Source organism: Podarcis pityusensis, assembly GCF_964106645.2.
Source record: "Podarcis pityusensis genome assembly, chromosome: 17".
NCBI classification, from domain to species: domain Eukaryota; kingdom Metazoa; phylum Chordata; class Lepidosauria; order Squamata; family Lacertidae; genus Podarcis; species Podarcis pityusensis.
Genome location: NC_138042.1, coordinates 6,372,715 through 6,390,581, shown reverse-complemented (window position 1 = coordinate 6,390,581; position 17,867 = coordinate 6,372,715). Strand labels below are relative to the sequence as shown.

Below are 17,867 nucleotides of genomic sequence, written 5' to 3'. Positions count from 1 at the left end.
CTAATGGACAGCTTGTGGTACACCACCCGAGTTCCAGTGTGGGTTAGTAAAAGCTTGGTAGCAAATTTAGGGCTCATCCACTGACACATGATTTTTGATGCTTGGGCAAGATACCAGAACTATTGTGTCTACTTTCAAGTCTGTTAGGATTACCTGCCGGACCCTCGGAGCCTGTTTCACTTTGCACTGTGTGGTGCCTTGTTGACGTCCCCACCACGGCTTGTATAGATAGCCTGTCTTTTTAAAGGCCAAAGCTGTAGAAAGAATGCTTCAAGCTCTGCAGGAGTGTTCAGGGGGCAGTTCCCTTACTGCATATTCCTGCAGGGCAAGGGGGCTGGACTAGATGACCATAAGCATCCCTCCCAACTCTGCAATTCAACGTGTAAGAGCAAGAAAGACTCTCTTGAGTATTACACCATAGGGAAGGACTTTACAGTACATAGAGATTGCAGTGCATTATAATGCACAGACATTTCTCTTCAGTCTCCCACAGTAAATTGTAGCGTTAGACCAAGAGCCTCTCTCCAAAAGAGATCTGACTGTAAATTTCCAAAGGTGGCTGGTGATGGACCCGTAGCCTCTGCAACCTCCCAGAACAATTCAATTGTTTCCTCAGAATCAGGGTCCCAGCTGAGGTGGCCCGCTGCTGTGGGGGACATTGTTCCTATGGCTTCCCCATCTGAGGAATCAGCAGAATAAAGAGGACTGGGTACTCTCTAAGAAAGCCTTTACTTCTATGTAGCTGGGTGTCGAACTTCCACTTCCAAGCCAAGTAATTAGCCTTATGCCAGCCTCTCCTCAAGTCTATAGGGTGATAAAACTGTTGTCACCTGACCTGCACTGGGAGCTAAGTGGTAAAGAACTGGAGCGTTCGCCCTCCCATGTGAGGGCAAAAAGGCTTAATTTATGTCTGTCCTGCCTAGTGAGAGGGACAACTCATGCAAGGATCTCCTCCATTCTTTGCAGAAAATGAACCTTTATGGCATGCCCAATGCCACCTTCTCTCAGATGTTGGTTTTATGTATTCTTGCATCATAATGATAGCCTAGAGGGGATCACATCAGTATTTTACCTGAGCCTTTATTCTGAACTGATGATTAGTGTTTTTGCTTTGCTTTTAGTTCTCTTTCAGGTATTGGTTCCAGGGGCTTGAGCTAAAAAATAAAATATTCTGTCTGGTTCTTGGTAAAGGTTGAGTTCTGCCTACACCTAAGTCAACATCATTCATTGGAATAAATTATATTCTTGCTTTAAAAAGTTGCAAATAACTGTTTAGCATTTCACAAAATTTGCAGGGCAAAATAATCGGTTTGCAGCATTCCTATCTCACTGCCATGGAAAGTAGGACAAATGCTGTAAGCCACTATAGATGCTGCAGTTTTAGCTACAGGGCATTAAGTAGCCGTTTTGAAACAGGAATATTTTAAGTTGTCTTGGGCATTTTGTGGGGAGATGGAGTATAAATCAAACTTGGACCATACTCTTAATTGCTTCTCCCCTACGTTTGCAGGCACTTTCTTAAAGAACTAATTTGCTGTGAGTGCAGTCCAAGCATGGGCAGGGAGCGAATACCCTCATGAACAGGAGGGCAGAAAACCAAGGCCAGTCATGATTCAGAATGTTTAGCAAACATGTTCTCCAGATCTTGGGAGATGACCTGGAGCCAACCAGAAGCAATGTTAGGAGAGAACAAGCAGCTTCCCTAGGCCTGGGAAAGAGAGGTGGTTTGTACAGGAAATTCCAGGACCTATGCATTATATGTGCTCAATATCTACAAGTACCAGACTTCTTAAATTCCTGTTCATACATCCTGTGCACAGGCATGAAGCTGCTGACTGGAAGCAGGAGGAAGATAAAACTAATAACCAGGGAACATAGAGATCTTGTTGACGGTGGGAGCCGGGGCTGGTGAGATTGCCCTACAGATCCCAAAACATGGGAGCAAATGTGACGGGGAGAGAATACTGGTTTCCGCATTAAATAGAACTTGACACTCTTGGTGAATGGGAGTTGTATATAGTCAGAATACATGCCATGTTATCTTGTGAACTGCCCTGAGATCTTTGGATGAAGGGTGGTATACAAATTTTAATAATAATAATAATAACGCCATGTCTAGCTATAAATGTTTGGCAGCCAGAAATTTAGATTGAACAAAGGGAACGGAAGTTGAAAGACACTGCAGGTGAAAGCTATCCCATCTGCTGCTGCACAAAAGCCATTGTGCATGGGCTGGGCATAACTAGGACTGAATGTTCTACTCTTTGCTAAAAAAATAAAAGGCAGCCCTATGCCCAGGAAGACTGAATTATGTGGCTTTGCATAATTCCATTTTGCAGGTGCTAGGAGCCCAGGAAGTAACATTTTTGTTTCTGACAAAAATGTGATATTGATAAGTGATATTGATGCAGTATTATGAGCTGGGAATAAAATGATTAAATATTCCACCCCACCCCCCCTCCTAAACTACAAGGTCTATACATAGACTTTACTCAGGTATTTGTGCCTGACCATATTTAAAAAACACCAATAATGCACTGAATATTAATGATTCAATATCTCCATTTAATAAAGTAAATTTGTAATGTCTTATAGAGGGGACACGCAAAACACTGCCATTCTCCTTGCACAACAAGCTACCAGAGAGAGCCAGCTCCCTCGCAGACGCTTAGAATTAAAGAATTGTAGGGTTGGAATGTACCTTGCAGGTCATCTAGTTCCTGCATTGCAGGAATCTCGACTAAAACATCCAGGACAGATGGCCATCCAGCCTCTACTTAAAAGTCTCCAATGAAGGAGAGTCCACCACCTTCCGAGGGAGTCTGTTCTTGTTTCAGACTTGCTATCCTCACTAAGAGTTTTTCCTATGCTGTCCTAATGAAGGCAAAGTTAATGCTCCACTGAGAAACCCTGAATTCTTATGTATTTATGTGTGAGAACGCAGGAAGTTTCATACCTCAGATCCTCATCTGCCCCTTGTTTTTTCTTTAATCTAAGCCATTGCCCATTGCCTCTCTCCAAGTGTTATCACCAGTGAAGTTTCTGGTCCTTTTTTTGCCAGGGGTGGCAGTGGCAGGGAGAGAAGGTGTTTGTTTTTTGAGAGAAACTCACAATATTAGTTTCAGAATCCCTGTTTTAGCCCAATAGCATTTGACTTGCTATGTGTGTTCTTTTCCAAGGCAGGATAGAATAGTAGTGAGAACCAGCCCACCTTTCTCTGTACAATGATTCTGGTTGTTTGCTTGGTCTTCAGAACACCTTGCAAATTGTATGGTTGATGGCTTCTCTTGGAGTCATGTCTATCTTTGAGCGTGACTGTGCTTCGCAAGATAATTTAGCTGTGTAGACCGATAACCCTTTTTTGAGCTTTGTTATATTTTGCATCTTTTTGACTTGCAGTCATTATGCTCCGAGTGTTTTAACAAAGATACCCATGCAAATGCTCTCCATTGTCATTTCTGTGCTCCTTCCCCACCCACATACATTCTGTAGCACAGAAGCTTCAAGGCCATCAGACAAATGGGAGAAGAATGCAGAGACTTAGGTAATTATAACAAAAGCTCCCTGGAATTATTTGCAAGCTGTTTGTGAGATGAGGGAAGAATAACAGGCCAGAGATCAGAACATTCCTCACGAGGCTTTAACTAGGCTAGAAACTTAAGAGAAGTGGGAGCAAGAGCAGCTAACTAAACACACATTTGATAGTAAATGACCCCTGGACGGTTAAGTCCAGTCAAAGGCAACTGGGGTGCGGCGCGCATCTCGCTTCAGGCCAAGGGAGCCAGTGTTTGCAGACAGCTTTCTGGGTCATGTGGCCAGCATGACTAAACCGCTTCTGGCGCAACGGGACACCGTGATGAGTGCCAGAGCATACGGAAACGCCGTTTATCTTCCTGCCACAGTGGTACTTATTTATCTACTTGCACTGGTGTGCTTTCAAGCTGCTAGGTTGGCAGAAGCTGGGACAGAGCAACAAGAGCCTACCCTGGATTCGAACCGCCAACCTTCCGATCAGCAAGCCCAAGAGGCTCAGCGGTTTAGACCACAGTGCAGTATTTGAGCTCATGTAGCTAAAGAGTATGAGCTTTAAGCAAAGAAATTCCCAAGTCTGTTCTTGCCCCTGCCATATTTCACTGCTCTCAGATCTTAACTGCAATATAGGAAGAACAATACTCTCATTTATATGTTTATTTCTTCATAAGGACTATGGAGAAAACAAAGTACTCTGAACACTTGACTGCTAATATAAATGGTGTTGCTGATCAGTACTGTACAATGATTTTTCAAGTTGTCCCTGCACAATGCTTTGTATGTACTGGGGGGAACTGTTTTGCTATTTATTTTTATGCTGTGAGCAGCCCTGAGATCATCAGACGAAGGACAGTACTGTACTGTATACAAATTTAATAACAACTTTTTAAAAAGCTCAATTTCGATGGTTTCGTTAAAAAAAAAAAAAGCTCAACAAGTTCGAGGTCTTCCTCAAAAAAGCTGCTCAACAACTTTCGGGGTATCCTGGTTTTTACTTTCTGAAATACGGCCACCCTACGCCCTTGCTGCATAAAGGCAACCCGTCTCCCCCCGCTTCCGCAGCAACACCACTAAGCAGTGCGCGCCTCACCAGGGAAGCAGGCAGAGCAGCTCAGGGTGACAAGAAGTGCGCATGCGCTCCCGAGGCCTCCAAGTAAATCCCTTCACTTGGAGCCGCCAATGGAGAGGCGCGCGGGCCGGTGGGTGGAGTCCCGGCGAAGGGGGGCGGGGCGCCGCAAAGGGCGCGCCTGGAGGCGGAGGGCGAGCCAATGGGAGGCGGTGTCTCTGTGGAGCCTATTGCGAGCTTCGTCTCTGTCCGACGGGCGCGAGCGGCGGGCGGGCCTTCGGCTGCGCTTGGCTCCCTGAGGAGGCGGCGGGAGGGGGGGCGTCGGTGTCGAGGGGCTCCCCTCCCCCAGGTCGCGAGGTAGGCGTGAGGCGGAGGAAAGTGCTGTCCGGGGGGGGGCGGGGAGTAGAGGACTCGGTTAAGGAAGGCAAACTCGGAAGCTCTGGCGACCCTTCAGGAACGCCTTCTGAGCCCAAGCCCGTCGGTGTTTGTGCGAAGCCCGGCGGCCGGTGGAACCTCCACGCCCAGGGGCAGTCTACCTTTGGGAGAGCTGTGGCAGGCGGAGGCCAACCGCGAGAGGCGCTGGCGCCGACAGCCGCTTTCCGCCTCGAGGCAGCTTGAAAAGAAAAGAAAAAGTAAGATACGCGGTGTTTGGAGGATCGGTAGACCAGTCCCCTCAAGTCGTGTGGCTGCTTCTGCGGCCCCTGACTTCCGCTGGCGCTTCTCTCTAGTGGCGTGATCTCTTCCCAGAGAGCTGACGAGTGCAATGTGCGAACTAGATGTTTTGACAAAATGCGGAGCCTTGGAAATGAGCATGAGGATGGCACCTGCAGCGAGAGGAAGGATGGCTGTTGGGAAAAGAGTCGTGGGAATAATGTGGTGGAAGTTAGTTCCTCTAGCTTTTGTGTTGTTGAGTCGAGCTGATTTTAATATGCGTCGAAATTGTATTTCTTCTTCTATTCATTTACACAGTTTATTATGTTTTGTTTACTTAAGAGAGCTGTGATGTATGCGTTGGGGAAGATTGCGTGTGTGGAAGATTAATGCCAAATCAATGAGTACAGAGAGATCTTTCAATGTTCCTGTTGACCATGCTTATCTGCATGCTTACCAGAAGCTTAGATGTAGACTCCTGATTTGAAAGAAGACCTGCTGGTGATGGTGACATTTTCATGCTTCTAGCTGGCTGCTTTGGGGAACCAAGTAATGAAGCAGGTTTGATCCAGCAAAGTTATTATGGGGCTGTTGAGGAGGTACTTGTGATGGAGGCAGTGAAAGGTTTAGATTCAGGGTGAGGGGCATCTGGAGGCCAGAGAGAGGCTATGAGAAGAAAGAAGAAGAAAGCTTTGAAAAGGTGGTGGTGGATTCACTATTTATGAAGGCTTGTAAGAATCACTGGTGCATAATACATATTACATAGGGTACACTGCACAGAATATTATGTGTGCCTCAGAGCACTTATACATAATCTTAGTAATACCAATAATACCAGTGCAAGATAGCCTTAGACAATGCAGATTCCCCCCCTCCCCGTTTCTGCATCCACATTTGCAGTATGAAGATAATACTGCACACTGTCTGGTGTGCTCATGGTAGAGATGAGATCTTTCCTGAGGACTTCCTGACTCACCTTCTTAGCCAGTATTCAACACCAGATCACTAAGTGTCATGGACAGGCTGGAAGCAGAGGAGCTTTGGGAGGCACCAGCTGGGGACCCCCCCCCCCAATAAGGCTCAGAGCCAGGGGACTGGAGGTGGGATGACAATGAGTGGTCAGAGGGAGAAGAGGGAGCAGACTGAGAAGAGGAAGTGTCAGAAGCTGAAGAGGCAACAAGGTTTATTGAGTGGGGAGAGCCTGTGGCAGAGAGCAGTCCAGAATCAGATGCCGAAGCAGAGGCTGGAAGGGAGGGGGGCAAGAAGCAGAGATCATGCAGGCTACTGAAGAAGCCAGGGGGTGTTTCCTCTCTTGATGCAACCAGCTTCCCTCCCCGCTGGTCTCAGATTGCTTTGGAAGGACCATGGGAAGGAGGAGGCTTAGGCAACTGTGGGAAGGTGAGGACCTTCAGTTCTTGCAGCTGCCTCATAAGGGACAAGATCTGCCAGGACAACTTGCTGCGCTCACAAGCCTGGCCTCCCTAACTAATTGTGTTTCCTTGAATAACGAGTTGACTTCACTGATGCCCTGTGATTTATTGCTGACCTGCTCCTGACATCTGCCCCAGACAGTGCTGCAGGCAGAGGGCGATAAATGAAATGAAGAAAGTTTGTTTTTTTTAAATAAATTGTTGGTGTTCTTTACCTAAACAAGTTCACAAAGAAACTTATAACATGGTCTTAGCTAGTTTGTGCACTGTGGGATGATGCAGGATAGAGAAGCTGACCTTGGCAGTTGGAGGCAAAGTAAAAGTCTGAGAGAGAGTGGGGGTTGGGAGCTTCTGGATCCAGTGGACCATCTAATGTAAACTGCGGTTATATTGTCTGCAAACGAGTCTCTGTAGATGGTTGGTTGAGAGGGAGATTTGAAACCAGAGGAAGCCTGCCTTTGACTATTTATTAGCGCTGTGGATTAAACCACAGAGCCTAGGACTTGCTGATCAGAAGGTCGACGGTTCGAATCCCCGTGACGGGGTGAGCTCCCGTTGCTCGGTCCCTGCTCCTGTCAACCTAGCAGTTCAAAAGCACGTCAATGGAAGTAGATAAATAGGTACCGCTCCGGCGGGAAGGTAAACAGGGTTTCTGTGCACTGCTCTGGTTCGCCAGAAGCGGCTTAGTCATGCTGGCCACATGACCCGGAAGCTGTATGCCGGCTCCCTCGGCCAATAAAGCGAGATGAGCGCCGCAACCCCAGAGTCAGCCACGACTGGACCTAATGGTCAGGGGTCCCTTTACCTTTATATACCAGCCTTTGCCATGCAGTCCCTGGGTGGGTTACATGCATATAACATCTTCCACCCCAAAACCTTTGCTGAAGTGAGGCACACCTTTGGAGGGGAAGCGATTCCACAATCTGAGGACCACCACAGAAAAAGCTCTCCTGTGCATTGTCGCTTCACATGGTGGTGGAAATTCCAGTGTATTTCAACACATATTTGGTGCCCAATAAGAGAGCACTGATTACTTACATTAGTGTTGATAAACCAATGAATCAGGAAGCCCTTGATTCAAATCTGTCTTCTAGCATGAACTTACTCAGTGATCTATAGCAAGCAAATCTCTCAGACAACCTCATTTTCCCATCTGCAGTACAGAGATAGTAGTGCTGACCTGCCTTACAGGGTTATTGGAATTGCAACAAGATAATGTGAAGACTTGAACATTATAAAAGCATAAACTCAATGCTAGTTAGCATTATGGAAAGAAGGCAATTGCTGGGCTGCATAGAGATTTGTGCAGGGAGTTAGTGGACTGTTTCTGGGGGGCGGGGAGTTCTAGGAAGATCATAGGATTTATAAACGTGTTCAAACCAGTATAGGTTGAATTGTGCTGTGAAAGGGGTAATACAGGATGTTTCTACAAGCTGACATATTGTGGTTTTCGTTGGAAGAAATGATGTGTGCAGATTGGAGGAACGCTTGTGGGTCTTTCTAGGATTGCTGTATGTATATGAGAAGAAACTGAAGGGATGTGAAATGAACTGAGAAACATTACTGTGGGACAGGTATTACCCAAGGAAAGGAGATGGTATGGTGGGCTGGACTCACTTGTCTTCTATATCAGGCCTTTAAGATGGTAATTTTTATTGCTTATGAAGGAGCTTGGCCAGCATAGTGTGATCTGATTTGTAACTTGTGGAGGTGTTTATAGCTTTTGGTATCCTGGCAAGTGTTTTTCCACCTGGCCTTCTCCCTTGCCAAATGCTTTGCTCATGGGATTATAATATTTGCTGTGGTGTAATTTTGTATTCTTTGGTTAGCATGGAAGAGCACATCAGGTAAAATCTTAGCTTTAATTCTTAACTTGAATGAAGTTGTTTTCATTGCCAAAGTATGAGCTAGCCAACTACCTGACTGCTTGGGTTTATATAATGGGTTTATCATAAAATAATACAAGTGTTGTAATAGGAAAACATAGAAGGTAGTTTCTTAGTGTATTGCAGGTTTGAAAGTTTAATGGGAGCCTAATAAAAAGAAGGGTCTAGGATGTAAAGTTTCTTGCTTATTATTCAAATGCCTTTCATAGATGCACAGTTCAACTAATCAGGGTTCTGAACAGAGCACTGTTGCACATATTGTTGTGTTTGTTTCTCTAAGACTAAGCAATAAGGTAACTGTGGATGGATTCCTGTTTGTTTTGTCGTGCTTGTTCTGTCCATTCTTGTTCAGACTGAAATCACTTCTTGTTTTATACATCTTCCCTCCCCCCCAAAGTAAAGAGAACTTGATTTGCCCATGGGCCACCGATCTGAGTCAGCAAGGATGGCAGCCTGGATCTCAATCTCCTTTTCTGTTTAACTATTCTCCCAAGTGATTAGTCCTGTATTATTTAGTCCAGCAGATGTGCAGATACTGAATGTGGTCTGTTAACTTTAGTGCTTTGTAGCAAACTCTTTCCCATTCCTTCTAATTGTGGTGAAGAAGTTCTGAAGTTCAGGCCTTACTTCAAATGCAGCTGTGATACTTTGTTAAATGGAAGATGCATATAGTGTATTTCTCTTGGAGTAGAAATGAGCACATGGTGTATCTCTCAGCACTGTACTATTGTACTGGATAGAGTGTGTTGGCTTTAATATTGGAGGCTTAGCTACAAGTTGCTGCACAATTATAAGACTGTGCAAATGGCAGACAACATATATTAATGATTATTATTCATTAGATTTATATCCATCTCCAATGGACACAAGGCAATGTACACTAGCTCCCAAAAAACCTGAGAGGTGGGATAGACTGAGAGACTGACCAGCCTATGCCACCCAGTGGACTTCATGACAGATCTTTGCTCCAGTCCTAACACCCTGTAACCACATACTTCCACACAAAAGGATAAATAAGATAAAATATGCTGAACAAGAAGTGCTGTCAAAATACATGCCGATTGCTTGCTTTTCGTTCCTTTGAGGAAAGGGTGGAGGCAACACTTATCCTCAAGCTTTGCTCAGAAATTGACACTGGGATGCAAGATTAGTACCTGAGACAACCCAGAGAGTTGGTAGATTATGTCAGATTTGAACTGAGGTTTTTCAAAGTCCAGGTTCAGGCATTTTTATCTGCTAGACAATGCTGACTCTTACTGCCCATAATACTTGGTTTGGAGCATAGGATGCTGCACGGAAATAAACTTGTTAGCTTTAAAGGAAAACCATTTGCTTATTTTTGCCCTTAATAGAATGCTTGTGCATGTGTGCCTCTGAAACCTGGCTTCCAGTTCCCTTTAAAGTGAAACTCTTGGAATTGAAAGATAGGTTCCAAGAGATAGAAGTTAAAAAAATCAATTCTGCATTGTTCTGCACCCTTCCTCTGGCTTGGCATTCCTTTCCATTTACCTCAGAAAATCTGGCCACACATGCAGTGTTAGAAACTCAGATATATAAGGTAATTGTCAAATGGCACCATAAACATAGGTTATGGTTACCACAACAGAATGTCTAGGTGCCATTTCCCCCAGGTTAGATTTATTCTTCTTCTTATTATTATACATTTTATTTCCATACTACTTTATATTTTAAATGAAAAAAAATCAAAGTGGTTTACAACATATTAAAACATCAAATAAAGCAATCCAGAATAAAACAAATTCAAGCTTCAAGGAAAATATTTCACATCCTTCTCTAAGTGGCATTTTGCCTCCTCCATATTTATTTACCTGTTTAATTTAGCTCATAGCATAGTAGAGGTACTCTAGGAAGCCAGTGTGGTGTAGTGGTTAGAGTATTGGGCCAGGACCTGGAAGATCAGGGTTCAAATCCCCACTCAGTCATGAAACTCACTGGGTGACCTTGGGCCAGTCACAGCCTCTTAACCTCCCTCACAGGGTTGTTGTAGGGATTAACTGAGTAGTGGCGTGAACCATGTACTCGTTGGATAAAAAGGTGGGATATAAATGCAATAAATAAGCTCTTCTGCTTACCTACTTAGGAAACCTGGGGGGCCAGCCAGATTGAGATTTCAGCCATCAGCCTGGCATCCACAGATCTCCATGTGGTCACAATTGGACCTGCCCCAGTTGTAAAGTGCACCTGGCTAATTTCAGACACTGCACACATGTACTTCTCAAGTTAACTTTGAGTTGGGGTCGTCCTCCCCAGCCTGTGTGTATGTGTGTGTGAAAAAATGTTAGGATAAAACATACCAAGTTCAGATAAAGAAACCTAGATTGCAGAACCAGTATAATTTGTAGAGATATATTTATTTTTAATTACTATAATAGGAATGTTCAAGGAGAGGAAAAGCAGCATGTCCTTTGATCAAGTATGTGTCCTACATGAACTTGAGATGAACTCCTTAAACAACATACACATAGATTTCAGTAACAGGGATATAAATATATATTCCATATAATTTGTGATGCTGAAGTGAATCAACCTCCCCTTTTTCAGAAGCCAAATAGTAGGTCTGATTTTATTATATTTATTTTATTTTAAATACCAGGAGTAGAGAGGAACAGTTGGGTGGCGGGACAGAATTCTGCTCTTCCTACTTGTTCTGCATAAACAACCAGCAAGAAATTGCATTCCTAGACTGGAATTTTACTCCTGCATAGTATAACTGCTGGCTGGTATTATGATGCTTTGGTCTCTATTGAAAGAAATGAGACCTCTGGTTTGACCAGATGTTTGAGTTAATGCTTGCTGCACCTACTTTGGTATGAAAGAACACTTCATTGTACATGAAGCAGGAAAGTGTGTTTTCATTTGGAATCACTAGTGTTAGATTTAGAGATGGTAAAATATTTCCTAATGTTGACCATGTCAGTTGTTTGTGAAGAAAAGAATGGTTCTTTCAGGAATAGCTTCAACCCAGTGGGTTGAACTGAATGATGCATGAGGTCCATTGTAGTTCTTGGATGAGACTCCTATATAATGCATCCCTCCCTACCAGCTAGAACAGTGAGATGATGAACTGAATAACACTTGGCTCCTGTGCCCATTTCTGCCTTATGTGATTATTTATAATGTGCCTTCTTTCTCATGTGCTGGTGGGTAACTTCACTATCACCCATGAAGTATGGTGAGGCAGTTGCCTCAGGTTGGCAGGCTCTGGGCAACTGGGACGGGTGGTACCACCACTTACACCACCTTATGAGACATGGGTGGCACTGTGGTCTAAACCACTGAGCCTCTAGGGCTTGTTGATCTGAAAGTTGGAGGTTTGAATCCATGTGGCAATGGTGAGCTCCCGTTGCTCTGTCCCAGCTTCTGCCACCCTAGCAGTTCGAAAGCACACCGGTGCAAGTAGATAAATAGGTACCGCTGTGGCGGGAAGGTAAACAGTGTTTCCATGCACTCTGGCTACTGCCATGGTGTCCCATTGTGCCAGAAGCGGTTTAGTCATGCTGGCCACATGACCCAGGAAGCTGTCTGTGGAAAAATGCCAGCTCCTTTGGCCTGAAGCAAGATAAGTGCCGCACCGCATAGTCAACTTTTGACTGGACTAAACCATCCAGTGGTCCTTTACTGCTGCTACAGCAATGCTGCCCCTCCCAGCTGCAGGGGCATCATTTTCAGTTTTGCCTGGAGTGGCAGAACACACTGGGCCAGCCCTGCTGTCACCTGTGCTTTAGAGCTGCTAGGAACTATTGCAAACTGAGCTGGTTGTTTGGGTACTAGTATATGTGGATTCTGGGAGAATCAAGCAATTTGTGGATACTCCACATTATCCTTTTGCTTAAGCTGCCTTTCCTCTACAAACTGACTGTAACCCCGTTTCTCTGGTTTATTTTATTTTTTTTATTAATATTTTTTATTGCTTATTTTCCAAAGTCAAAATCCATCATCAATTTACACAACAAAAGCAGTTTTACAAAAAAAGAAAAAGTTAGAAAAAATAAAATTCACTTTTCCACATCTTTTTTCATATTCAACTGGACTTCCCCAAATCTTCCATCCCTGCATTCTTTACAATAAAGGAGTATTATACAGCAAATTAATACCTTGTTCGTATGTTTTTGTACTTTCATCTGTTTATATATTCTAAATTAAAACTTTTCACCATTATGACTTAGTTTCAATCATTTTCAATTCTCAATACTGAAGCATGTTTTCCTCAAAACTTAGCAAATTCTCAACTTTCATATAGCTTATAATGTTTTTGTAGATAGTCTTTAAATTTTTTCCAGTCCTCTTCTACTGCCTCTTCTCCCAGGTCTCGGATTCTGCCCGTCATTTCGGCTAATTCCATGTAGTCCATCAGTTGCGTGTGCCACTCTTCCAGTGTGGGTAGCTCCTGTGCCTTCCAATATTTAGCTATAAGGATTCTTGCTGCTGTAGTTGCATATAAAAAGAAAGTTCTATCTTTCTTTAACACTCTCTGGCCCACAATGCCCAGGAGGAAGGCTTCTGGTTTCTTATTAAAGGTATACCTAAATACCTTTTTCAACTCGTTATAAATCATTTCCCAAAAGGCCTTCACTCTCGGACATGTCCACCAGAGGTGAAAGAATGTTCCTTCAGCCTCTTTACATTTCCAACATTTATTGTCTGACAGATGGTATATCTTTGCGAGTTTGACTGGGGTCATGTACCACCTGTATATCATTTTCATAATGTTTTCTTTTAAGGCACTACATGCCGTAAATTTCATACCGGTGGTCCATAACCTTTCCCAGTCTTCAAACATAATGTTGTATCCAATGTCTTGTGCCCATTTAATCATGGCTGATTTAACCATCTCATCTTGAGTATTCCATTTAAGCAACAAGTTATACATTCTTGAGAGCACTTTCGTCTTAGGTTCAAGTAATTCCAACTCTAATTCTGATTTTTCCACCTGGAAGCCGATTTTTTTGTCTTTTTTAAATATCTCTAAAATTTGGGCATAATGCAACCAATCTCGCACCTTTCCTTTCAATTTTTCAAAACTCTGCAACCTCCAAGTGTCACCTTTTCTTTCTATTATTTCACAATATTTTGCCCAACCACCCCCCATATTAAGTATTTTTGTGGCCTTAGCCTCCATCGGTGATAACCACCTCGGAGTTTTATTTTCCATTAAGTCCTTGTATTTAGTCCAGACAATGAACAAAGATTTTCTGACAATATGGTTTTTAAACATCTTATGGGACTTCACCTTGTCGTACCACAGATATGCATGCCATCCAAAAGCATTGTTAAACCCTTCCAGATCTAGGACATCAGTGTTTTCTAGCAAAAACCAATCTTTCATCCAGCAGAAGGATGCAGCTTCATAATACAACCTTAAGTCCGGCAGGGCAAATCCCCCTCTTTCCTTTGCATCTGTTAATATTTTAAATTTTATTCTGGGCTTTTTGCCCTGCCAGACAAACTTCATAATGTCCCTCTGCCACTTTCCAAAACACTCCACTCTGTCTACGATCTGCAGGGCCTGAAACAGAAACAGCATTCTTGGCAATACATTCATCTTAACGGCAGCAATTCTTCCCAACAAGGAAAGTTTCAATCTTGACCAAATTTCTAGATCCTTTTTGATTTCGGTCCAACATTTTACATAATTGTCTTTAAATAGGTTCAAATTTTTCCCGGTCAAGTTAACCCCCAGGTATTTCACTTTTTTAACCACATTTAATTCTGTTTCCTTTTGAAACCCATCTATTTCTGAAGGTGTCAAATTTTTTACCAAGACCTTAGTTTTTTGTTTGTTTAACCTAAATCCCGCCACCCGACCAAACTCAGAAATTAGTTCTAAAGCTCTTTTTGTGCTAGATTCTGGCTCCTGTAATGTCAAAACCAAATCGTCTGCAAAAGCCTTCAGTTTATATTGTTTTCCTCCAACCTGTATTCCTTCCACCTGCTGATCCTTCCTGATCAAGTTAAGCAGCACCTCCAGGACAGAAATAAATAACAAGGGTGATAAGGGGCACCCCTGTCGTGTTCCTTTTTCAATTTTAAACTCCTCTGTCACCACATTATTTACTATCAATTTAGCTTTTTGCTCTGAATAGATTGCTTCAATACCATTTTGGAACGCCCTTCCCACTCCCATCCCTTCCAAATTTTTCTTCATAAACTTCCAAGATATATTATCAAAGGCCTTCTCCGCATCTATAAAAATCAAAGCTGCTTTCGTATTCAAATTTGTCTGCAGTAACTCCAAAACATCAACAATATTCCTGGTGTTGTCAGACAAATGCCTGCCAGGGAGAAAGCCTGCTTGGTCTTTATGAATTACTTCTTTTAAAACTTTTTTCAGTCTATTTGCCAAGATATCAGCAAAAATTTTGTAATCCACGTTTAGGAGTGAGATGGGACGGTAATTCTTAAGTTGAGTCTTTTCAGATTCCAATTTTGGTATCAAGGTGATGAATGCCTCTTTCCACGATTCTGGTGCCCCCTTCCCTTCCATAATTTGGTTACATACCTCCATTAATGGTTGAGCCAAATATTCCTTCAATGTCTTATAATATTTGGAGGTAAGTCCATCTGGGCCTGGGGATTTGCCCAACTGCATGTTCTGAATGGCACTTTCAATTTCCTGTTGTGTTATTTTGTAATTCAGGGCTGTTTGTTTATCTTGTGTAAGTTTTTGCAGGCCATGACTTTTTAAAAATTTATTTATCTCCATCTCCACTTGGGGTCCTTGGGTGAACAATTTTTTAAAGTATCTCTGGAAACACTTTCTAATTTCTTCTGGTTTCTGAATACATTCTCCTTCAACCTCTAGATTGGTAACAAAGTTCAATTTTTGTCTCTTTTTCAGCTGCCATGCCAGCAGCTTCCCACATTTATTAGCCGACTCGAATGATCTTTGTTTCATCTGTTTAATTTTCCATTCAATTTCTTGATTTGTCAGTTTCACATATTGTGCTTGATGGAATTTTATTTCTCTTAAAACCTCTTTTGATTTTGGATTAAGTCTCAACTTTTTCTCTCCGTCTCTTATCTTCTCCAAAATCTTGTCCTTTTTACCATTCCAGAGTTTTTTCTTTATGGTATTCTGTTGTATCAGGAACCCTCTCATAACAGCTTTACTCGCGTCCCAGATTGTTTTCTTTTCCACCGAAGTGTTCAAATTTATTTCAAAGTAATCTTTCATCGTTTTTTGGGCCTTCTTCACGATCTCCTGATCTCTAAACAGGGAGTCATTCATTCTCCATCTGAAGGATCCAGCTGGTGTAAGTCTTAAGTCTATTTTCAAAGCATTATGGTCGGAGCAAGTTTTAGGGCAGATCTCTATTTTTTTAGTCTTAGGAGCCAGTCCTCTAGATATCCAGATTTGGTCGATTCTTGTCCAAGATAGGTGGGCTTCAGAAAAGAATGTTCCCTCTTTACCTAGAGGGTTTTTTGTCCTCCAAATATCAATCAAGTCCATATTGTCTGTAAGTTCAAAAAAAGTCTTAGGTAATCTGCCAACTTTAGTCAAATTTTGATTTTGTGACTTATCCATATGCGTGGAGACAACCCCATTCATATCTCCCATCAAAATGATGTTAGTATAGTCAATATATTCCAGCATTATCTCATGCAGCTTCTTGTAAAATTCCAATTTCCCCTCGTTTGGTGCATAAATTCCTACTATCAGAAATTTTTCTCCTTGTGATTGTATTTCAATCGCCAAAATTCTTCCTTGTTCATCTTTAAACACAAATTTTGGTGCTAGGCTCTCCTTTGCATATATCACAACTCCTCTTTTTTTGACTTTATCTAATGATGTAAATTCTTGGCCTAGTCTCTTGTTGGTTAATACTCTTCTATGGAGCCTAGTTACATGAGTTTCTTGAAGGCAGATGACGTCTAATTGTTCTTTCCTCAATATATGAAAAATTCTCTTCCTTTTCTCGGGGGAATTTGCGCCATTAATATTCCAACTAAAAAGCTGCAGAGACATCCTGGCTCAATTTGTCAACCAATGGGGTTGTCTCCCTTGTCGTCTATATCCAGAGGTGGATCTGGTTTTGCACCAGGCGTGGGGGGTGGCCAAGTACCTATTGTTCCTTTCCGAAGGTCCTCCCCGTAATCGTTTAGGAACTTTTCTTGCTCTTCTGGTGTTCTAATTTTTACCTTCTTCCCTTTCACATTGAAAGATAGTCCTTGAGGGAATTCCCACCTGTATCGGATTGAGTTGTTTCTCAGCAAGCTTGCCAGATCTTTATATGTAGTTCTTAAATCCAACAACTGTTTTGGTATATCTCTAAAGATTTCTGCTGTCTTTCCCTGTATCACCAATGGATTTTTAAAATGTAGGCCGAGTATGTTCTCTTTTTCTTGCTTATATCTCAAAATGATCAAGCAATCTCTTGGTTTGTCCTTTTTGACCACTCTTCCCAATCTAAAAGCGGTGACAATTTTAAAATCCTTCTCTTCTGCCAAACCCCAGAACTTAGATATTTCTGCTGTCAAATAGCCAATCAAGTCTTCTTTTTCTAGTTCTGGGATATTTCTAAGCCTAAGATTGCTTTCCCTATTTTTCAATTCTGCCATCGACAGATACGCTTGCTGTTCGGTAACCTGTCTACTCAGTGGTCTTACTTCCCCACTAAGTTCCTCTATCCTTTTTTTATTAAGGTCTGCTTTTGTACTTGCTTCCTCAGCCAGTTTTTGATTTTCTGTTATGCTTTTTTCAAAATTTCCTATTGCCTGTGTGTTTTGGGCAACTTGGTCTGTCAATCTATTTATTGTAGCTGTCACCTGATCAAATTTGGTCGCTTGTTCATCTGCTTTCTTGTTTAATGCCGCCAGCTGGTCCAATATTTCTTTAGAAACAGGGTCTAGCCCTCCTGCAGCCATATCCCCAAAAGCTGGCTGTCTAGATTGGCCTTCTTGTAGACCTGTCACAATTGGAACAGATGACCTACGCACCTGCACTGGCAGAGTTGATTGCAACAGTTCAGTTTGTTTTGCTTTCTTAGCAGCCCTTGTTTTTGCTGCACCACTCATTCCACAGCTGTCCAGGTTTCAAGGTCAAATTGTAAATCCCATGGGAAAAGCAATCTAGAAAATAAACATCCACACACAAAAAAAATTCCAAGGCAGGCAGCAGTTCTCAGAGACAAATAGTTCCACAATCCAGCAGGGGGAGCTCCCCAGAAAATTAGGGAGAAGGATGGAAATTTTCCACCATTAAGTTCCCAAATAAAAATTAAATAAAAACCAAAACAAGGGAGAGAGCCCTCTGGGTTCACTTTAAACTGCAGAAATAAAAGT

General features: G+C 42.6%; 1 protein-coding gene across 4 annotated transcripts in view; it reads left to right on the top strand.

Annotated features, from left to right (window-relative positions):
* Positions 1-4,831: 4,831 nt before the first annotated feature.
* TYK2 (tyrosine kinase 2) overlaps positions 4,832-17,867 on the top strand; it is a 53,367-nt gene continuing 40,331 nt past the window's right edge. The window contains exon 1 of one of the 4 annotated variants that reach the window (XM_080988055.1): positions 4,832-4,954. Coding sequence is in view for 2 of the 4 variants with exons in the window: in XM_080988053.1 (XP_080844179.1) it covers positions 5,387-5,479 (93 nt within the window). In the remaining 2 variants the exon portion in view is untranslated. Of the gene's footprint in view, positions 4,955-4,976; positions 5,230-5,371; positions 5,480-5,785; positions 5,810-17,867 lie in introns of those variants that run through there. The other 3 variants (XM_080988056.1, XM_080988053.1, XM_080988054.1) reach the window with 3 other exon arrangements.